Source organism: Halichoeres trimaculatus, unplaced genomic scaffold, assembly GCF_033239565.1.
Source record: "Halichoeres trimaculatus isolate MK-OKI-2021-1 unplaced genomic scaffold, fHalTri1.1 fHalTri1_scaffold_11, whole genome shotgun sequence".
NCBI lineage: Eukaryota > Metazoa > Chordata > Actinopteri > Labriformes > Labridae > Halichoeres > Halichoeres trimaculatus.
Genome location: NW_027437189.1, coordinates 15,908,803 through 15,933,033, shown reverse-complemented (window position 1 = coordinate 15,933,033; position 24,231 = coordinate 15,908,803). Strand labels below are relative to the sequence as shown.

Here is a 24,231-nt window from a genome sequence, read left to right as displayed (position 1 = left end):
GTTGCTGCTTTGACTGGCATCACACTAGACCATTTCACTGCTTGCTGATGTGTGATACACCACACTTTTTGGGATAATTTGGTTAAATGATTCTGATTTGACTAAATCCCCAAGTGTGTGTGCTTGTTCAGGCTTTCAAAATAAGTCATGATTAATTAGTCGTCAAGTGTGTGACTGACCTGACTTCTGGCTTTAGGCCCTTTCCACTTTAACTCAGCAGGAAGCAAGGCAAAGAAACCTGGCTTGAGCCTTCAGGGGCTGCAGGTTTTCATTTATTAATGTAGAGAGAGTGCGTGATAATATGTAGCTTGTTCTCCTCTCGACTCTCATTCTGCTCCAATCCCCAACACCAACAAGCACAAGGTCAACAAGGTCTTGTCTAAATAAACTCTCAAAAAATTTCATTGTGCTCTTTTTCATTTCAGGGTATGTGACTGTTGTGCCCGAAATAGGCCCTCCATCTTCCACGATGCCTTTAATCCTGGGAATAGGATTTTTTATCCTCTTTGTGATATTTGGCATTATAGTTTTCAGAATCTACGTTGTCCACAGAGCCAAAAAAGCCACAAAGGCAAAGTGTGGGTAACAATATATACTCCTTTCTCATTCTGTTACTGCTCCAGTTGAAGTATGCATGATTTGGAAGTTATCCGTTTTATCAGTTTCTAAATGATGATTGCAACAACTGTGATCACATCGGGGCAAAAAGGAAAAGGTGAATTAGAGTCTCTGTACCACTAGAGGCCAGTGTTCCTGGGTGTTGGGTCAAATCTGCTTATTGTATAAATCCAATCAAATCATTTACTTTAATTCAAGATTTACTTGTTTGAATCAGCCCTTAAAATCTGAATAAATCAAGCATGAATCAAATCCACTCAGATTTATTTTAGCATCACAGCTCAATCAAACAGAGCTGGCGTGTCATTTACAGCAGAAGGCTGACAAATCAACATGTTTAATACTCACTGATGCATATTTTCTACATCTTGTTTGGGGACACCTCTTGTAATTTTCCTTGCTCTTTTGATGCAGTGCAATCACTGTCACCGAGAGATGTAGACTTTGAAAGCGACTATGAAGATTTAAGGAAGAAAACACCAAACTACAGACAGCAAGGTAAGTCACGTCTTCATTCAGTTATTTCGTTTTATATCTTTCCTTTTTTTTTCTTTTATCTTTTTTTTTATTATTATTTCAATTTCAAGTAGTATTTCTTTTTTTCTCCAATATTTGAGGAAACACTCTGAGAAATATAATTCTTTATTTTTATTTATTTAACCTGTTCAGGCAAGTGATATTAAACCAGCTTGGTCCCAGCAGCCATCAGAGTGATAAATGAGTCGCAGTAACACTGCTCTGATGCTGCAGTTTTGGGTTCCTCTTTTTTTATTGAAGGATGTTTTTAACTTGCTTTTATCTACCTGATTTTTATTGATTACTGGTCGATTTTTTTATAGCCTGCTTTTTTTTTTTTTACCAACAGCCTATCATGTTTCTTTGCTATCTTAATTTTAATTTCCTTTGTTTTATTGATTGCTTATTTCTTGTTTTGTTTTTAAATGAGGAATCACTTTTTGGTACTGAGAACTCGGTCTTGTTTCATGCTGATTGTTAGTTTATGTTAAAAGTCTCATTCACTTCAAACCAAATCTACCTACAGGTAGAAAAGAAGTAGCCTTGAACCTTGTACTTATTACATAAATTACTTCACATGAGAAGTAGTTTTTAGCTAATGTGCTGGTGTGAAAAATAGAAACCAGAAAAGGGAGAAAAAGAAACCCTTCTGCCAAGTTCCACCCCTGTTTATAAGGAATCTTATAAGGTTCTCATAAGGAATTTAGCAGGAGGGGCAGATCTAACCCTTACAGGGCCATGTCCAGAAGATCAAATTATTATCAGACTGAATACTTTAATTCACACTCATTAAAACATTGATTTAGAAATACAAATTCATCTCCCCAACAGTATAGAACTGGGTGCTGAATCCTGATGACTACCCAGTGCAAAAACAATGAGGAAAGCACTCCAAATTGAACATTTTTTCATCACCACAAGAACATTTTGAGTAGACTTTCATCATGAATCAGATACTCTAAATCTTGAACTGGTGGGATGATTAATGTAGGTCCATGACCGGTACCAGTCAATCCCAGCAGAGGGAGTCCCTACCCCACAACTTCCTGTCACAGGGGTGAGGAAAGGCCAGAGATGAACAAACAGAACACATGAACTCTTTGCATTAAAGATAAATTAGGATTTGGGGAACAAGAAGGAACAATAAAGCAGGATGATGGACAACACTAATTGACACTGACAGATGCATTTTGTTTGAGAAATAAATACACAAAGAAAGAAAACAAAACAGAATCTCCTTATCTGATCCATCAGGAGTCAGTGCCTGGAGAATGAATGGCCTATTATAGAATGACAAAACAACTCTCATCACTTAAATAATAGAATCTGCTGGATAGCTTGGGCTTGTTGTTTCTCCAAACTATAATATTAGCCAGCTTATTTTTTACAATTCATATTAAACTTAACTGCTGTATCACTGCTGTAACATGTCCCCCCTCATGTATTGTTCTGTTCTGATCAGCAGACTTGTTGCTGAATAAAAAAACAAGCACAGGCTTGATGATATGATGTAAACACATTTGTTGTTTGTAGGATTTCGACCTGAGGAAAGTGATGTTCAGAGCGCTTCGTCACTACCTTATGATGATATTGATGAAGCTGCTGGGGAGACTCGACCTCTGACCTCTAGGGCCATCAAAGCAAGTATCTCTGGAGACAGCTTCATCCCTGAGGATGCTGAGGAACAGGCTAGAGGAAAGTATTGAACCACATTTATCTTTTTTTTTTTTTTTTTTTTTTCAAAGATCAGAAGTGATCTATTCCTGTAATGTTTGAATCAGAAAAGCCTATTTTAAAATGTGTCTGTTCTTCTGAATAACAGAAAGAGTGACTTATGAAGTAGAGGATGTGGCAGAGGATTTTGGGGAGAGCTACGATGACGTTGACGAAGTATTACCTGACGGAAGCCAGACCAATGCTGATGTCCATAGTAGCCCTGGGACTTCACCTGAAAGTTTTCCAGCCCCTCCTCCAGGGTTACTGGAGGGGGATGCTGAAGCAGGAAAGGACTACCTAGTGCCAGGCCAAGATTGGTAAACTAAATCTGTAATGATTGACTGAACAATGATTTTAAAAGTGAAGACCGCTAAAAAGATTACTTGCTTCTGATTATGGGGTGCCCACTTAAATCTCAAACTCAACCAGCCACCCTGAAAAACCTACTTTAGTATAAAGCTTAGATAGTCCCTGCGACCTGAAGGCTTATCATACTTACATAGCAACAGATTCTTTTCAGCCGACTCACAGGATGAACAGTCAAACTCAACATCTTGTGGAGTCTAGCAGTTGAAATAGGCTAGTGTTTTGCCACAGTGTCAACTGGCAGAGGTGAAATTAGCCGGACTCCTTTACAGGGATTGATTTGATGCTGTGTGTTATTAAATTGTCCATGTTTCTCCTTTTTTCTTGTAAAGAATTATCCTAGCTAAAGCTAAGCTATTAGTAAAAAAGCCATGTTATGCGTACAGACATGACTTGTAAATACAGAAAACCTGACCAGATTTGATACCGCTCGTGTGTTTCTGCCAAAGCAATCAAAATTGTCTTTAGTATGTGTTTTTACTTTCTATATATACTTTCTTTCTATAAGTGCTTGCCTTTTATCAAACTAGAAAAGAATATAACAAAAAATATGAATATAATAATATAATTATCATCAATAATAATAATAATAATAGAAATGTAGAAAAAAGTAATTATCTTTTTATGAAATATATATATAAAAATATAAATTTCAGCTTTTTTGTATTGAAAAAGTCAAAGTAGTATCAAATTGTGCTGTTAAATTGCTAAACTTGTTTATTATTATTATTACTTTTTTACAGTCATAAACTGTTGTTTTTTCTGATTCAACATACTTGTTTTTACGAAATTATGTCATGTACAGCCTCTAGTTTCTGCAGAATTCTGTGAGGGACAGCTTTGTCAGTTTACAATTGATATCAACCAAGCAGCAGTTTGTGAAAGTCCACTTGGGGCTGACAGAAGAAACCACTTACACACCAGGCCAACAAAGCTGAATTTCTATTCTCAAAGGCGAGATTAAAAAATGTTACTCAAAGTACTATGTAATTAAAACTTTAAAAAAATCATACCATTTTCAAAGATGTATTCACCAAGGACAGATGAATAACTGTCTTCATAAAACAAGAAAGCTCTGCACCCTACAGTTGTCTCGTGCTCCATCGTGCTTATTAGTTATCCCAAAAGGGGCTTTAGTGCTTACTCCCTCTAAGATCAGCTCCACTTGTGAAAATTTTTCAAGTTTTGTTTTGTAAGTAACAATAATATAATGAGACTTTTTTTCTGCAAGAGACAACTTTCCTTTAACCAAATGATTTGTATTAAGCTTGGATATTATGTACAGTGCTGTTAGTCAATATATTGTAACCAGACAATGCAGTCCAATAGTTCAATAAAGCTCTTCTCTGGGTGTTGTATACTTCCAGTTTTGTATTTCTTTTAATTTGAGCCTTTTTTTTTGTCCTCATTCTTTTTATAAGTCAGATTCAAGTGTAGTCAGTGTGGTGTAAATGTATGATATCTTTCAGGTTTGCTCCTCCACCTTTTGCGCCAACACCTGCAGGATCATGGAAATGGCTCAGATGTTGAGTATCAGACTGTATGTTTTTTGTCATATATAGTTTGATACACAGCACAATAAGCCATTTTCATCTGATGACAACATTTTACGAGTGACTCCAGATTGTCAGAAAACATTTTATTTTGATGTTTTTAAGTCCTTTGAAGCCTTTAATAGTTTGTTTTATTATTATTATTATTATTATTATTATTATTATTATTATTATTATTATTATTATTATTATTATTATTATTATTATTCTTTGGATTGGTTGAGTTTTAAAGATGAGTTGGTGTGATTTTACTTTTTGGGTTACCAAAACACTAAGTAGTGCCAGCAGCTGACAGCAAAACAACTAAGCACTTGACTCTGCTCATAACACACCGAATACAGTTACATCCTCATGCACTCTAACATTCTCTGTGATTACTCCAACATCTCCTCCTGATAGTTGAGCCATATGACGGAGCAGCTGCTTGCTACAAATGTTAACATGAGTAAGGTCATCCATGAGGGACTAACAGACGTGCTGGTGCTGCTTTTGAGGGACTGACAGAGCTGCTGGAGCCGCACATGTTCAGCCAGGGGTTAGCAAAGAGCCTCTGAGATCACAGAGTCAGCGATACACCCAAAGGGACTAATTTGTAAGCATCAGGCCTCGTATGATATGTAAACATCACAGCCAGGCTCACTGTCAGAGGCCTTGCTCATGGATCATGATGCAGGATTATGTCTGCTGTGATGCTGGAGCTGAAATAGACTCAGCAGAGACTAACTGATCTGTAAGTGACAGAGGCCACTTTTTTAATTTAGAGCAATAACCACATAGATTATATAAGATGAGTGTCATCAGCAAGTATCTTTTCCATCTTGAGTCATTTGTGGTCCCCAGATTGGTGATTTTTTTTTTTTTTTTTTTTTTTTTTTTAATTTTCTGTGCCGTCATGGAAAAATCTTGTGTTTTTTATAATGGTCTCTTCAACTGTTGTGTAAAAAGTTGAAGGTTTGATATATCTGGTGCAGAAGTTCATGATACCAACAGGTTAAATAGCTGAAGATATGGTTTGTTTTCTAACTACTTTAGACATCCCTGTATGATTTATCTTACATATATCAGCTATATTTAAAGAAATGACGTTCGTTGATTTATATTTTCAGCCAACTCTATGAATTTGGCACCAAAGTTAAAGCACTGATATAACTTTTTTTTCCTCAGAACAGAAAAATAATTGATTGAAATGAATATTTGCAGACTCTGAAACATATTCTTTTAGATCTAGATGTTCATCTCTCACTCATCTTCTGGTTGTTTCTCATGGTGGTAATCAAACACAGATCAGAGTTGACAGAAAACCTCTTTATCTACTGACCACTGTTTTTTTTTTCTATGGATGGTGAAGATAGACAAATCATCGACGGTGAGAGAAGCCCCAGCTGTGGTGATTTTCCACAACAGAGTTGTTTTATTAATAGTGCTAATGCCATTAGTATATTAAAGCTGAGATATGTTCTCTTCAGCTGCGTGCAAGGGTGTGTCCCTGTACAGGCTGTGTAATGTTTTATTCCTGTGGCACTGTGATGAAATGGATCAGTTTTAGAGACTATCAATATTTACAAAAAGAAATAAAATGTGCTACACATAAAAAAATGTGATGGAAGAAGCCAAAACAAGTACACAAACACACATTTGTTAAAAAATACATAAATAATGCAAAGTCAGGAACACGCAAACCCAGAAAATACACAGCAGACTGATACTCTCTGTTCCCCACACTCAGTTAAAATTGCATCAGAAACTTTTCCCTCAGGTCACTATAGAACTGAAAAATATCTGTCAAAAAATAACTGGTACAAATAGCCAACTGGTAAAAACCAAGAATTTGATATTTAAATTATCCCTGGAGATGGAGATGGAGATCCTTCTCTGACACCAGTAATGTAGTTTACACATTTTAAGTATCACTTGGTGAACACTGACTATGATAGAATAAGTTTTTTAAACAGCTAATCAGCCATCATTGTGTTTTTGTGTTTGAACTTTTGAGCAGGGGTCTCCCAGCTCTTTTAGGATTAGAGTTACTCCTAAACAATAAGACAAGCTACAAGCTTCTTCTAGTCCCCTTATTCATATACAGAAGGTATAAATATATACCTTTAATATGACGTTGTTGCTGTCAACCAGGGTCTTATAATCATTTTTATTTTTTTACTTGACTTGGTGCACTCATTTTCTTTACGCTCCAAATGGCTACAAATTAGATTAGATGGAGTTGTATTAAGTAGACAGAGTTTGCAATGATTCTTTGTATTTTCTTCCTCATTCTATTTGCTTGGCAGGCCACTTATTGAGGCTGTACTAAAGGATGGTACTGAAGGAAATAAACTAAGGACATGCTTTTATCTTTGGTTAGTTTTAACTACTGTTCGTTTAGCATAATCTAAACTCTCACCTGGCAGCAAATATTTCAACTCATCATCACTATCTTAAAGGTACTGCAAGGAACTTCTGTTTTGTGTTAGTTCCTTCAGAGGAAAAATAAGTTGTGGCCATATTAAAGCTTTATACCTTATGGTCTCTTAAAGCACAATTATATCTGAAATATCAGAATGTTTCCTTTTTGCAAGTTAACCATTTACTTTTTGAGATACAACTATGCAGTTTAATTAAATTAATCCTAACATCATCTTTAAACATCAATACAACATCAGTTAAGATATTGCCACATATTTTTCTTGGTTACTTTACAAAATAACCCGGGAATTGAATCTGTTGCCAGGGCTGCAGAGAGGGACCAATACAAAGCCTCACAACAGACCTTTTCTGGCGTGTGGGTGGATGGTGATGTCAGTCTTTGATAAATGTTGACGTGTAGGAAGCATGATAGCAGAGTAGAAAAGATAAAGGGCAAGGTCATGACCACAAATTCTCTGAAAACAGCATGAAATTATCTTTATTTGGCAGGAAAAAGAAATCGTGATAAAACTTGAGATTCTCATGCAGATCAATTCCTGGAAGTTTTACTCAGCTTATCAGTTCAGCCTTAGAATTTTGCTGGTTCAGCAGGAAAGCATGCAAGTTAATATTTTTTTCACAGCACTTAAGTGAAATAGAGATGTATTAGAAAAATAAATGCAGGTACTCCTGCTTGAAGGGCTCTTTGTAAGTTCTTGTGTAAGGCAAGTTGCCCACAAGATTAACACAACAGTTGTAATGCCTTGTTACACAGTGCAGGCACGCAGCGCATTATTAAAATCTTTAGAGACACAGGGTGTGATATGTGTGTGAATGCCAGCACAGATAGCTGGTGAGTCAAATACCAGCACCGGCTTTGCAGTCAGACTTTCCTCAGCTGTATTAGTGTATGTGCAACAGTCCTGAGTATGCAGTCGGGCTCTTGGGTCAGCTGAAAGATGACCATGGTAGGTGTCACACCCTGAATATGCTGTAAAGTATGAGAGGGCAAGCAGGTCCAGGCCCCATGCCAAATTTTGGTCGACACTCCAAACATGGCCCGTCCCAAAAACACCTGCAATATCCAACACACCCAAACAAAAAGACATCCATCAGTAGAAAGCCAGGTGGAGCAGTGATCATTCAATGTGAAGGGCCTGAGGAAGGTCAGTGACAGAGGGGTTTAGCACAGAGCTGTGACACAAAGGTCAGACACCGGACTTCAAAGAGAGTAACATGATATCTACCCAGGAGGGATGATGAAGAGAGAAAGATGGAGAGGATGGATATTTTTATTTATATTTGTCCCATATGCATGCTCTTACAGTATGACAATACATATTCAGAACTGTATAATTATATGCTTACATTCATGCATTCAAATGTATAAAATGACAAGTCTGAAAGATAAAATTAAAATAAAAACATAAATATCAACACAAAACCAATCAAAAGTTACTTTAAATGTCAAAAAATAATTACAGATGAATCAAATCTTTTCCAAATATTGACCATACTTTATAACATAGAGTGACACGCTGAATCCAACTATCAAACATCACATTTTACAGATTTAAAAAGAGCAGTGTATAATAAAAAAGTGTTATCTCCTAACCTTTATACTGTCTGTGCTCCAGGAAAAGAAGATATTGCAAAGGCTCTCCTTCCGGCACACTTTCCACTCGGCAGCATTGGAGTGAGGGGTGTTTTTTCTATTTCTCTCTCTATGCCTGTTTTTCTCCACATGTGAGACTGATGGTTTTTATATTTGACGTTTGAGCTTGAGCTAGAGATCACTTTCAGATTTGTCATTAGTCTGTTTTAGTTAGTGTTGATTCCTGTTTAGTTTAGAAGGAGTTTCTGGGACTGACCGTCTGTTGTGTAGCTAGCTTTACTCCTTCCAGCTTTTCTTTTTTTTTTTGGCATCTCCGGTCCCTTGACTTGTTTCCCTATTTTTTTTGTTTGTTTGTTTTCAGCCCAATTGTCAGCCTTTCTATGCATTTACTCATTCACTCAAAGAAGACAAGACAGCAGGGAACAGGGTGAGAGTAAAGAGTGATAAGCTTAAAAGAGGGCACAGGTTGGTTTCATACTCTGCCACCTGCTCGGGGCTGACCCCACATGGCCCACAACCTAGAGAGTGCCCCTGTTTCCTTGTTTTTGAATAATTTTTGATTTTCATTTATCTAAATTCACCTTGTGGGTTTGACTTTGACACTGTGTTGCAGCTCCCCTCTTAACAACAAAGTAAGACAAGGTAACATACCCCCTTATTTGTCCTACGACAGGGGAATTTAAAGAGTTAACACAACTGTAACACAACTGTGACATGTTACAGCCTCTGCTATTGAGCCTATTGCCCATGAGGCCGTCACAGTCAATGCCAATAAAATCGTTGGAAGTGGTCCTCAAAAACAATCATGTATCAAAGCATTGTACTGATTCATTTTGCTTTGGTGGGCCTGTACATACATTCTAGATTTAACCCCTTGCTGTTCCACGGTTCTTCACTTGTACCAAGACAGTTTTAAAGGCAGCCACTATCTGTTCAGGTTGTAGTTTTAAAATAGCATCTTTAAATACATTACCCATGGTGCACCAACTGATTCTCATGCCCTGCCATGTGTGTTACATGACTCTTACTTGTCTGATGGTTGTCTGATTAAAAAGAAGAAAACAGCAATGCTGCTCTGGCTCCAAAGAGCACACTGAGGACATGGACCTAATCAAAGTTGGATGATGAGACAAGTTTGTAAGCATTGAGATTGCATTAAAAAATCCTGGTTATAGGATAGTTTAAGAATATTTTTTTCTACCTCTGAGCGATATTAACCTTTTTTGCATGTTTGTTTCGCATTCACACTTAATGCCTGGCTTGATGTCTACATGTTATTTATTTTACTCCAAGTTCAGGGTCTAAAGTTGAAAGAAAAAACAAGTCTGTGAGGCTGTTCCTGCAGCTGGTCATACCCAGGACTACTCTTCTAACAGACTTATTTTTCTGATGTCTGCTCACTCCCGTTTACATTCCTAAGCCAGTCCTTTTCCACATACGCTCTCACCTCCCCGACCGTACTCCTGTTTTCTACCTCTGGAGCCAGCAGCTTCGCAAACATCTCCATAGCGTCTGGAGTAAATCTTTTCCACAACGGAGGAATGTCCTCCTCACTGTATGGCCTCTCCTCCATTCTGCACCAGTCAGCAAACTCCTGGTAGAAGTCATCCGAGTCCATGCAGCGCTCCCAGGGGAAGTAGCCGGTAAGGACACAGAAGATAACCACTCCAAAGGCCCAGGTGTCCAGGCTTGGCTCCACACTGAGTGGAGGAGCGGTCACTTCTTTTTTGTCCTCCAGTAAGGCCACGCCACAGAGCTCTGGGGCCATGTAAGGCAGGGTTCCTGTGATGAAGCGGATCAGGGTGCCTCTTTTCTGGGCCAGGCCAAAGTCTGCCAGCTTGACCTGGCAGCAGTGACTGTCCAACAGGAGGATGTTTTCAGGTTTGACATCCCGGTGGACCAGGCCATGGCTGTGGATGAACTCCAGAGCACTTGCAACTTGAAGAACACAGCGTTTGACTGAAGATTCTGGGATACCAACCTAAAACCACGAGACAAAGAAAGAGTAGGATTGTATGTGCCATCAATGAATGTCACTGTTTAAAGTTCTTTAAAGAAAAGTAAACAAAGAATAAAAGGAAGTTTAAGCAAAGATTTCTTCTGATTTAATGATTAAAGAAAGTGCTGTCTAAGTTAATAGGCTGGGACTACAAATATTTTGAAACCTGGTCATCTGGAGTCTGGGCATTAGTCTGTGAGCTTTATTTAGAGTTCTTGATGAGAAATTTGTTCAATATATCACAGATTTAAATCTGCATTTGTATCTCCTTCGTCTTGCAATGAACCTTTAAGGCCCTCTGGAACCTCAGAAAGGGGCCCAATACTGAAGAAAATACTCCTCAGTAAATCATTGGTTTGTGTTTCATTTATTTATTTTTCAATATATAAATTAAAGTTTCTGTTGGAATTTGAAAGATGAAGAAGCCAGCTTGTTCACATATAAAGCAAGACTTATCTGTGATGTGATCCAGCCACCTGTATTTGCACATGTATGTGTTGTTTCATTTTCCACGTCACACTTATTTGGTTTGAAATACAACCCTTCTACTGTATTCCTTTCAGCCAGAGGAGCTACATGTGCTCAGCACTAATGACCAACCAAAAGACTGACACATCGGTAAGCCCTAACGGTCATCACAGTAAACATTATACCATGATAGTTTTGAGAGCATGTCAAAAATCTGACATTAGCATTCAACTCAAAGCACTAATGTATTGAAATACAACCTCACAGACCCACTGCTGCTGCTTGAGTCTCACGCTCTTGTTCTGCCAATGAATGACTCACCTTTGGCTGGATGACAGCAAACAGGTCCCTGCCAATGACAAGCTCCTGGGCAAAGCAGTAGTGGTCATTAGACTGGAAGGCAATGCCGAAGAGGCCCACGATGCAAGGGTGGCAAGACAGGTGTAAGGAGATGCAGTACTCCCGCAGAAAGCCCTGCAGCTTAGTCGAGGCTTTGGGCATCACTTTCAAGGCCATGGGAGTCCCTGGAAATTAGCCGTACTTATTTTAGTTATCTTAATCATTGTTAATGTAGAATTATTTATATTATAATTATTAGAAAATATACTTCAAGAAATAAATATATTTTAAAGATGCTGAAAATAAGATATTTATCTCTTCAAGGATATTTTTGGCTTTCTATGTTGTTTCCTTCCTGTATTATGAAATGGCATGGCTACAAACTTCAACTCCTGCCAGCTCCCACCCCCATCACTTCTATGGCTTTCAAATTCAAGGCCTTCAGGCCTCAAGCCAGCACCATACTCTGCATTCTGCTCTGTCCTTTGTTCCCTCTGACCCAGACCCAGATATTGATCCGCTTTGGCAGTACTTTTTACCACCCAGGGTCGTCACAGGTTTGAAGTTACCACCAAATCAAAGGAGTGGAGTCACCTTTTATCTTTTGTTTTGTTTACCCGTTTTGGATTCTTCCTTCAAACTTTAAAGCTCTCGTTTATTCATTTTTGCTGTTTTCTCAAGGGTTCAGTGATCTGTTCAAAAAGTTGATTTTTACACAAGTCCAGTTTTGATAGGGCAAAATGCCAATCATTATCCTGGAGTGTAATGGCGTCAGATGGGGCCACTAAAAAAAAGTTTTTTTTTTACTATGTGACAAGTTCTTTACTGGAGTTGATAATGTTAAGCCGTTCTAAATAATATGAAGAGTGTAGAAGTGTAGTGTCTACCGTGTCTTGAGAGAACTGTTATTTTGATTTGGCACTACATAAATTGAAAATAATTCCTTAACATGGTAAGGATCAAAATCTGGCAAGAAAGTGACAAACTTATGAAAGGGTTCAGTCATCTGTGTGCAGTTGTACCCCTGAAACGATGTGTCACCAGCAGCACTTTGCCGTATTTCCCTCTGCCGATCTCCTTAACAATGTCAAAGTGTTCCTGGATCTCCAGGTTACTGAGACTCTGTGCCGTCAGCTCCATCAGCTCATCGATCAGGCTACCGTCAGCCAGGCTTGGGCCTAGCTCAATCATCTGTGTGCACACAAAGACGGGATAAAACAAACTTCTTACGAATAATGGACAGAAATGTAGAGAATACCATGAGGTGAAATGCTGAAATGCTAAAACATTTTTTATTTCAAGAACTTTTTTTTGTCTAAACGGACATGTTAATCAGTAGTTTAGAAAGATAGTAAAACTTGAAAATAGCTTTACCATAATCTGTTGACTGTTTCCTTTAAATTATTTATTGATATCTGTGAAAAATATTAGTTTCCAAAACCCAGCGTAAATTTAACTGATACTCTGATGAGTTTAAGTTAAATTACAGCAGGTCATTGTATTTTTAAAGATAGTTGGCAATCAATCTGATAATCAGATGGCACTTTACTAGCATAACAAAAAACAAAAAGAAAGAAAGAAAAGAAAAAGACTAATTATAAAATTTTTCACTGATAAATCCAGTTAAACCTTATAATAATAATAAAATAATAAAAAATAAATAAATAGAAAATAATAAAAAATAATAATAATTTCTGAGGTAGAAGAAGGCACAAAGCACCAAAATGACACTCCCTAAAACTGACATACTTTTTCTTTTACTAATAAATAAATGTTCCCTTTTTTCCTGTGTCTATGGTAATTATTAATTTTCAAAGGGTGCATTAGGTAGTGCCTAAACTACAATTTATAAATGGTTGTTGACACAAGGTCTGTAACATTAGTTTGCCTACCTGATAACAATAATAATAACAACAACAACAACAACAACAACAACAACAACAACAACAACAACAACAATAATAATTATTAAAATAATAGAAATAATTTTCTTAAATTAAATGATTTTGTAAATGAAATACCCAAAATATCAGTGTTGCAGTCCAAAAACAGTATATGTTAGTCACATCGACCAATAATCTTTGATGGTAAAAAATAAGGTAAGTATGCTTTACTTATCTGTAACTATTAATGTTGTTTTGGAATATTTGGTCCTGAGTTGTTGATAAAAAATTCTCACTCTTACAGCGCTTACAGTTTATTCTGCACATTTGTTTCAAATTTATACGTTGAATTTCTCTGTTTCCTTTTCTCAAGTTCACCTCTTGAGTCCTTTCGGCTCATTTCTAACATCAGTCCTCAAAGCACCTTGCATTTAGTGGTATTCACACCAAAGACTGAGGATGAAAGAAACAATAACAACAGTAATCTAATCTGCCATGATAACTTCATTAGTGTATATAACAGCGCTAATTCCTTTTCTAGATAACTGTCTATTTTGGTGTCATGATGTGTATGAAGTCATTAACTGACAATGTCTTTGTTGCCACAAGTCAAACAGTGAGGTGCTCTTTCCTGAGGACACTGATGTTGAACTCATCTAAACTTTTTCCCCCCTTTTGATTTTATTATGTGTAGTGTAATGTAAGCTTCTTCATGTTTATTATCTTAAAATCTTTTTTTCACAACTAGGCTTTTGCACACTCTGGCTGCATGTCAGTTGTACTGAGTTTCAAAAAAAATCTTGAATTTGTGAACCGAACAAAAGTAAACATAGGTATTTGATACGACTGATCTTTAAGTTTTGGTACTTTTGCAACATTCTTTGTCAGTGTTAAGGCACTCTTAATTTTTATAAAATTTCACCATGGTGTTTTAAGATCCCACATGTAAAATATGTTTAAGTGAGAAATAGTTGTGTCCTTGCTTCTCCACTGTATGATAGCTATGATTCAATACTATGTTAAGGTCCTACCTTGTAGAGTTGGTTTCCAAAACAGTCACTGGAGTTTAAAAACAGCAACCCAAACACCCAAAATGACTCTTACACACTCACACCAGCATGCAAACACTTAATCATACACAGCTAATGTAGAAATGAAGGGTGCATGAGTGTCCTGTCCGTCCTCCACCTTCACTGCTGCTGCTGCAGGATCAGCGTGCAGAGTGGACCAAAGAGCTTTTCACAGCCCAGCGTGCAGCTCGGCTCTCAACTGCTGCCATGGGGACAGAGCCCACTTTGACAGCTGATTACAAACTGCCTCTGCAAAGGGCACACATACACACACGCTCACACACTGCCATTCACAACATGACCTGGCTCAAAGTTGCATGTGTATTGCAGGATTTTGCACATGTAAGAGCTAAGTATTAACATAAGGTCTCACTGATGGACTCATTCACTAAGGTTTGTGCACAGTTAAATGCACTCAGACTCAGTCCTCATCTGCTACCTCATACATTAAACATATATTAACAAGCATGGCTGTTACAAAGACCTCAAGCAAAAACAACAGCGGGGAAAGTTGATCTAAAAAGGAACATTGTGGATTTTTGTGTTCTAATTGGTGTGTCTAATCCCTGAAATAGAGAAAACTTATTTTCTTTGCTTGACTGTAAAACACACAAGGAAAAACAATATTAATTGTTTAATGGCCCTTTGTTGCTCATTTCAATTCCATTAATTACAATACCAATCAGTTATATGTCTATATTTGAGATGTAAAGCAAACCTTTCAAGTGTCTCAAAAGAGAAGCAACAGCAATGCACTAATTTCCCAATGGAATCAATTAAGTTCTCCTGATTCTGAAATGTGAGCCATAAGGGTCCACCTAAGCTAAATCAGCTGTTTGCGTTTGTGTATGATATGTGAGTACATGTTTGCACATGTGTTTGTGTGTTTAAACCGTGGGAGAGATGGTGGGAGATCTTGCCTACTTCAGTCTGATTAGTTGCACCTAAATACTCAAGTCGTAGGTAGTAGCTCTAACTCAAAGCACTGAGGTGATATTTGCATTTTGTTTGACTTAAAGTGAAGATTACTTTTAACTTTGGTCCTTTGTCTCATTGCTATTATCATTTTTCAAGTTTACAGTCCTACTATATTGCATCAGTGACTGCCAAAGTGGGAGTCAGGAGCCAGGGCCCCTTTCAGGGTTGTGCATTAAGCTTGATTGGCTAAATTAAGAATCTTAGGCCTTGGCGTTTATTGTCTATTTTGCTGTATGGTGGCGGGCTGAAAACTTTGTATGAAGGAGGCTTTTCATTCACTGGGATATGTACTGCCTGACACTTAATAGACTGGTTTCATGGCCTCTGTATGTCAAAAAGATGATAATAGACTGTGACATACTTCACATTGGACTTCTTGCATAATGTCCTGCTCCCAGACACCTGAGGCTGGTATTTTCTGATGGTAATACTGGTTGGTAAAATGTTCTCTTTGTTGTTTTTTTGAGCCATTGGTAATCATTCTTTTCTTTCAAGTTGCTTGGTACACATCCCCAGCTATCCCACACTTTTTTAAATCATAATCTAGATATAATGGTGGCATTGCCGGCATGTTGGTCAGAATTTCCCCTTGTGTATGAAGCCATGAATGCACTCAAGCCGAGGCGCTCGTCCAGACCAGTCCCCTGGTGTGTTGCCCACAACTTGGTCAGGACTAATGCGGTGTTGTTGTCTGCACCTGTGTGCCTCTGTCTGTGTGTTTATGCGTTTGCTGTGTTTCATTTATGTGAGCTCACTCAACACTTTGACCTGTTGCAGTTATTCTGGGGGCACCAAGCAGCCAAAAGGCAGAGTCAGGGTACAAAGAAACAGATATGTTTGGTGTTTTGGCCTCTGCAGGGTTGCAGAGGGTCAATGAGGTGTCAGTCACAGTAGTTCAGAGTTGTTGGCTTCCCAAAGCTACAAAGGTCATGTGCATGTGAGTAAAAGGTAGTGAACTTGCATGTGTTTTCCCAACAAAATCAAGAAATTCAATAGTGACTGAGCCCCTAAATTCAAAATAGTTGGAAAATTGATTACATTTTATATCACGACTTTTTGTACTTTTTGTAATGCACTGTTTTTTTTATTACCATTATTATTGTTTTCCTTTTCTTTTTTTCTTTCCTTTTTTAGAACATAGAAAGTAAAATACTGGCACATCAAACATAAAAAACATGGAAATATAAAAAAAAGGGATGTTACTCCATCAAAGTCTCCAAAGCCTTATTCGGTTGTCTGTATATCCAACATGTTTAAAATATGGGAAACCATATTACCCTTTCTTTAAACAAGCACATTGACATTTTTTCCAGGTAGACCCTGAAAAGAAAAACTACTCTATGTCAGAGACTAGTGCGCAGACTCAGGTTGCGATATAGCAGTGCCAGTGATGGGGGGTAATTTGGCTTCAAAACTGTACAATGGTAAAAGGCAGAGCCGTGCTGTTTGTTCTATACACAATCTATGTATCTCACCCACATAAACAGGATAATCAATCAGTATGTTTACAAACAGCTTAAGAAATCAGGCTATAAGCTTAGTCAGCATGAGATCGGACCTTTAAAATTCATGTAAACGGCTTAGTCAAACCAAAAACAGACTGAGCATAGCCCAACTGACACACATAGATAATATGACTGCTATCTGACTGAGGTTGGATTCAGCAGGACTCGGCAGGTTTTGGTAAGCCTCTGTATTCAACACAAGCAAATTTTGCTTGGAAGAATAAGTAAATGACCACGATAGGCACCCATCTGTGCAATTGTTGTTAGAATATTGTTTCCTCTACAGGTGAACTGAAACTAGTTTGATTCACACTAAGCTTTGCTTATCAATTCAGGGTTAAATTGCTTTATAATCTCAAAAGTCCATCATAGTTGCTTATTCAAAAAGGTTTAAAGAAAATACACCTCTTTACGAACTGCTCAATGTCTAAATTTAGCCAATCTATTTTTGTGCATGTATTCTTAAACCATCCTGTTTTCCTCTGCAGCAGTACTCCAACTCCTCAGAGTCCCTCCTCGACGCTTCATCAAGCTGTCGAAGACTGCCATCACTGATTAAAGTTATGTTGTGGAGCATGTTTTGAAGTTTATGATCATCATGTTACGTTGTCGCCACAGACATGGGGTCATTGCATATTTAGGATCTTTTACATCCCAGGATGGCGCGGAGTAGTCTTGAAGGCGCCAGACAGAATCTGTAATCCATTTTCCCGTCCCATCACGATATGGCTGAAGCCCTCGTGGTCTCGTGGGAGTAGAATTTCAGAACTGTGGATCTGCCAAACAGCTCCTGAGTTCACTCCACTCATTTGCCAAACATTTTGAGATTAATTTTAAGAAGAAGCCCTGTGTAGTTTCAGCTGTCAGCTCAGGGATATCAGTTAGAGGAGTTTGCTTACTTTCAACGATTAATATCACAGAAGCATTCTAATAGCCCTGTTATGATATGCAGAGGAAAGTGAAGCTGTGGGTATCGATTCCAAAGCAAAGTGGGGGAAATATTAACTCCAGCTCATGATTGATCTCACCTCTACATCATAGAAAGTTCATCAAGTGCGATGAGGCAAGTTTTTCTAAAAGATGATCTGCTTCCTGTTGACAAACCCAGTGTTCCCACAAAGTCATAATGTTTTCCAAGTTCACAGAGGTAAAAGTTATTGGTGGAACACCTAGACCTTACATAAAGTCAGATCACAATATAATTGGTTTAAGCTTTGTGGATCCAAAATGGAATGTACCAAAGCAAGGGGGAAACCAGGTACCCCAAGGTCGAAAAGTGCAATTTCCTAAAATAACAAACACCTGAGTCTGAAGCATCTAAAAGAAAACAACCATAGAAGTTTAACAGGAGCTTACATAGTTTGAAAGAACCATCCAATCTCCTGAGTGAACATGTGCAATCCTAACAGATCAGCAAAAAGGAGCTGTCCAAGGGATGTTAGCTTCAGCAACAAAGAATATGAATCTCAAAACTGTAGCTGCTACCCTGACTTGACACAATTAAATTACCTGCTGCATAACGATTTTTTTTCAATGGCTTTCACAGAGAATGTTTGGGCCTTCCTCAGTACTATAATGTAGGAGTTTAAGTTGATTATGTTTGCAGTTTTAAGGTAGGGTTTCAGTGTCCCGGATTCTTAGGATTGCTTGAGTAGTTTTCCTGCCTGTGAAATCTATTTTTCATTATTTTTATTAATGGCATGGCTGCACAACTGGTATACATAGCCTGAAAGCTGTTAATGTTAACAGCAGTATTAGCAAATTATTAAACCAAGTAGCAGGTGTGGTTCTGTTAGATTTGGAACCAGAAAAACCCACAGTGACAGTGGGTTGGTAAATGTCTCTGAAGAACTTCTGTGAAGGTCATGTGAAAACTTTGCTAAGACAAACAAGCATAACATCAGTCTATAACAACAACAACAATGCACACCAAACGAAGTGCCCAGTAGAAGGAGGATTGATCATCAAATAGTTCCTGGCGACAATTTAGTTCTATTAATGCCTGAAATGCCCACCATTAAAATGTATATTAATGAATCAGCTAGAACAAACCAGTTATTAAAAAAGCTGAATTATTCAGGAGTATGTTTTTTTAATTTTACAATTTGCATTCTCCAACAGCAGTTTTGAACAAAGACATCGGGGAACACATGACCTTTACTTCAAGACATGAACGTTAAGAATGAGAATTTTAGCCCTGTGTGAAAACACATTAACATGTCAACACATCCAAAAGTGTTGCCCTTATCAAAGACCATATCTGACAGCTGTTCTGAACACCAGCCAGGCTATTAATGGGAGATTGTGACTTCACGCTCTCTACATGCAATAATTGCCAGCATATGATGTTTCAGACATTTGGCTGATAAACAGACACTTTTTAGTAAGCCCTTGCAGAGAGTGTAGTAAGGACTTCATGCATTTTTCAAGATCTGATCAAAAGAGGTAGCTTTTGTTGGTAGGTCTATTTTTTTCATGACACAAGTGCAGTTTTTTTCTTTTGGTTACCATTTTTGAAAGGGTTCACGCAGAGATGTTTGGCTGGCCAACATGGAGCCCTAATCAGGTACTGTGAGACCTGCTGATGGCACACATTGTTGATGGAGTGTATTATGTTTTCTATGTTTTATAAATGAGATAAAAAGATTTTTTTCAAATCCACCTGGCAGCCAGGATTGAATCTACTATGTCTACTATGAGCCTGCAGAACCAGATTCTTCTTTGTTCTCCAGACCACACCCCCTTATACCCAGAATAAGCAACAGGAAGTATAAATGGCAACCAGATAAAAGTACTAACGCAAAGCAAAGAGTCATCAGAGGTTTTTACCCTGCAAAGGTTAGAAGTGTTGAACCATCAGTTTTATAAATATAGCCTTACCTCATGTGGAAGAGTCACACGCCACACATTAAACTAAGTGTAAGCACCTGCTGTGGAAGAACAGATTTATTAATCAACACTAATGATTCTGGGTATAGAGTTCTTGGACGTGAGAAACTGCATCTTTACAGTCCAACTCTTAGTGACAGACGCTCCGTCTTATACCACACACACACATACACACACACACAAACACACACACACACACACACACACACACACACACACACACACACACACACACACACACACACAAATGTGCACTCACAGCATCCAGACACAACTTTATACAGAACATAAACAGCTTTAAAATACCAATCTTCATTTTTCAGCTGCTGCTTTTAAGTTCTGAGGGTTCGACGGTACAACACCTGCAAAAGAGATCATCCAAGTCCTAAGGGTGGTTTATTTTTTGTTTTTGTGAATTTATTATTCCTGATTGGTGAATTATTGCCCATGATAACAAGTTATAATTCTCTAAAAGCATTTATTTGAACTTTTTCTCACTTTCAAGCCTCAGATCTTATAATATTATTTGACCTTCACCCGAATGGTCAAGAATGCATGTTGTTTGACTCAAGTACAATCAAAATCTTTTCTCAATTAAACATGTAGTGGTCTACAGTCATAAAATGCAGATAAGCTGAACCCTCCAGTTTGTCATGTTGTTTTTATGCTGTTCATTTCAAACCAGAAGTTACTGTGTAAGGGAAGAAGTGAAGTAAGCAGGTGGTTATGGGATTTGGAAGCCCAACAGGGTGAGCAAGACCCGACATTCAAACCTGTGAGAACCACATAACTACCATACTTAATCCCACTATCAGCATAAGAAAAAGAGTCTACACTAACATTTTATTTAAATATGATTTATCTATAGGCTACAGCTTAAAAAAAAGAACAAAAAAAATGGTGCCTCTGATTCCAATGCAGTTGATTGTAATCTTCCTTTTTGTGGGTTAAATCAACATGAAGGGTGATTTGTCCTTTTTTAAGGCTTTATACCGTCTCTCTGGTACCCCCATAGCAGCTTGACGTGATTTAAAGGTTTTTTTTTTTTTTTAAATAGTTTTTTTTTTTTCTCTTACTGGTGTATAAGAAAAACCCTTATTTCAGCAGAAGTGTCATTACTTTAAATCTTTGTTTAAATTACGGAAAAAGATAAACCCCTTCAGTTAATTTAACATTCTTGTTATATTAAGGGACTATTCGATTTGGAAACTAGGCTTCTGCAGGACTGTCACTACTGACAGGTTGCTCGAAGATGGCGCCGTTGGCACGCCGTCTGTTTCGCTCCCTGGATGTTGTGTTCGCTGTTGCCCTGTTTCGATTGCTTCATGCCTGCCGGGATGTGTTTGCTCTGTTGACATATGCTCGCCAAACTCTCTTAAAAATAAGATCTTCATAAGAGATCCCATTGCTACCGGAACGCTTATCATATGACTTGATAGCGGACGTCCCCGATCACCTGCGCCGACAGGCCTGTGTGTCTCCCAAAAGGAAGCGCGGCCAAAAGCCTCAATAAGCCGGCTCTCATCACCGACGCCGGACGCCTTGCCTACTTCCTCTCCACCGAAAAAGGCGCACCAGAAGGCGTGGGAGAGCCGGTGTGCTTGTCCCACTTAAGGCTTACCTGAGAGCTTCTTCTTCAACTGATCCATGCTCTGGATCTCCTCGTCCTGTCCGGCTTTTAAATCACCGGTAGATCCGTATCATCTCCCCGAAGCCTTCTCCGCTGCTGCTGCCACCGGTGACGGCCCTCCTTCCGCGGCAGTGCTGTCAGCCTCATGCCGGCGTCCTCCCCGCGGCGCGCGCCTGGACAACCTCCGCTAGCTGAGGCTCGTAGCGTCATCAGTCGGCTCGGAACGAAACGTCTGCATGGCTCTGCTCAATGCCAGGTCAGTAACGAACGAAACTTTTCTCTTAAATTACTTCTTCACCACCCGTAAACTGGATATAATGTGTGTGATGGAAACGTGGATCAATTCTGGTGACTTTACTCCTTTCTCCGAACTCCTTCCTCCTAATTGTTCCTTCCTTAGCATGCCCCGCACTGTGGGCAGCGGCGGTGGCGTGGCCTCTGTTTAAATCCGAACTTAAGTGCTGTTTTTCTCACTATGAGCTACCCCAGTTTTGAGCTTCAACTCTATGAACTGAAACTGCCTTCCCCGTCATCTGCGTTGTTGTTTATAGCCCCCCTAGGTAGCCTACAAGAATTTGTAGACGATTTTGCAGATTTTCTGTCTGGAATTGTGGTGAATCATGACCATATTTTAATCTGCTGTGATTTTATTATTCATGGTTGCTGGGAATCCCATCCTCTGGTGAGAGACTTGTAAGCCTGATCGACTCTTTTGACTTGATCCAGTGGGTATCTGGCCCATCACATGAAAAGGGGCACAGCTTGGATCTCATCCTGTCTTATGGTTTATCTGTCTGTATCAGTGAAATATGTGCTACCTCTTGTATTTCTGATCATCTGCATGTTCTGTTCACCTTGACCCTGCCATGTCCAATGGAGAAACCATCTGCCCCTCTGTGCCTTGGGCGAGCTATTAGTCCTTTAACCGCCACTCAGTTTCGCTCTACTTTTAATGAGTCTTTCCTGTGTAAGTTCCCGATTGATGATAAGTGTGGTCTCAGTGCAGACGCGATTTTAAATGTTTTTAACTCCATGTGTACAGAGATCTTTGACTATATTGCTCCTCTCAGGCCTCTCTGTCCAAAAGAATGTCCACAGCCTTGGTTGGTCCCTATAGCTCTGAAACATGCTGTTGTTAAACCCTTACTCAAAAAGAAGAATCTTGATCCCTCTGACTTCTCTAATTTCAGACCTATATCACAGCTCCCGTTTTTACCAAGGGTCCTAGAGAAAGCAGTGTATGTTCAGCTCCAGTCGTTCTTAACTAAGCACAACATCCATGAAAAGTTTCAGTCTGGCTTTAGACCCAGACACAGCACGGGAACTGCACTGCTGAGTGTTTTTAATGATTTGCTTTTAGCTGTTGACTCTGGTAGTTCTGCTGTTTTGGTGCTCCTAGACCTGTCTGCTGCTTTTGACACTGTTGACCATGGAGTTCTTCTTCAGCATCTCAAGCACTAGAATAGAATAGAATAGACACACACTTCCTCAGATGTGGCCTCTGTGACCTGTGGAGTCCCTCAAGGATCAATGCTGGGTCCTGTTATTTTTCTTCTGTACATGTTGCCACTTGGGGATGTCTTTCAGGAGCATATAATTTCTTTTTATTGTTTTGCTGATGATGTCCAAATATACATACCACTAAGGTCGCTAGGCCAGGCTACTGTGCAGGCATTTCTTGATTGCCTCAGTGATGTTAAGGCTTGGATGAGGGAGAATTTTCTCAAATTAAATGAATCCAAGATGGAGATCATCTTCTTTGGAGGATACACCTCCACAACGTCCTGCTTTGCTGAAAATCTTGGTCTTTCAAGTTCAAACATTCAGTCTAATGTTAGGAACCTTGGTGTCATCTTTGATAACCATTTTAATTTTGAGAAGCAGATCAGTGCCGTTGTGAAAGCAAGCTTTTTCCAACTCCGTCTCTTAGCTAAGACCAAGGCCTACTTCTCACAGGCAGATTTTGAAAAGACTATCCATGCCCTTGTTACATGTAGATTGGACTATTGTAACTCTTTATACATTGGCATGGATAAGTCATTCATTAACTGCCTTCAGCTCATTCAGAGCGCTGCTGCTTGACTCCTCTCTGGCAGGAAAAAGCGCAACTGCATTACACCAGTTTTAGCATCCCTCCACTGGCTCCCAGTCTGCTTTCGCATCGTTTTAAAAATTCTTTTAATTGCTTTTAAAGCTTTCAATGGTCTTGCCCCTCTGTACCTGTCTGAAGTCCTACATCGCTACTCCCCAACCAGAGCCCTAAGGTCTTCTGACCAACTGCTGTTGGAGGTCCCCAAAACCAGACTTAAGTCGGGAGGTGACAGGGCCTTTGCAGTGGCTGCCCCTAGACTGTGGAACAGTCCCCCCCATCCATATAAGAGCCTCCCAGACCATAGAGATTTTTAATTCTTCCTTAAAGGCCCACTTTTTCTCCCTGGCGTGTCATCAATGAACCCATATAAATCACAGGCCCCTTAGTCTTTAATTCTTGTACTTATACCTTTTTATTACGATGCTTTTCTATTGTTATTGTTATATTTATTCATTTCTATGTTTTTGTATGCAGCACTTTGATCGACTGCTGTCTTCTTGAAGGTGCTCTATAAATAAACTTGATTTGACTTGATATCATTCCATTTCATTGCCTCGATTACAGCACAACATGTTGCTCCAATTTTTATCAGAG

The 24,231-nt window shown here is 38.8% G+C and overlaps 1 protein-coding gene across 2 annotated transcripts; it reads right to left on the bottom strand.

Moving 5' to 3' along the window:
• Positions 1 to 8,942: 8,942 nt before the first annotated feature.
• LOC141798751 (serine/threonine-protein kinase SBK1) lies at positions 8,943 to 22,009 on the bottom strand. 2 transcript variants are annotated; one of them, XM_074680573.1, is made up of 4 exons: positions 21,537 to 22,009; positions 12,613 to 12,781; positions 11,573 to 11,775; positions 8,943 to 10,765 (listed from the first exon to the last, which is right to left on the bottom strand). In XM_074680573.1, exons 2-4 carry the CDS (start codon positions 12,779 to 12,781, stop codon positions 10,163 to 10,165), a joined length of 975 nt encoding a protein of 324 aa, XP_074536674.1. In that variant the 5' UTR covers positions 21,537 to 22,009; the 3' UTR covers positions 8,943 to 10,162. The 2 variants fall into 2 exon arrangements, with proteins under 2 accessions (XP_074536674.1, XP_074536673.1); XM_074680572.1 differs by lacking the exon at positions 21,537 to 22,009 and adding an exon at positions 14,505 to 14,653.
• Between the last annotated feature and the right edge of the window lie 2,222 nt (positions 22,010 to 24,231).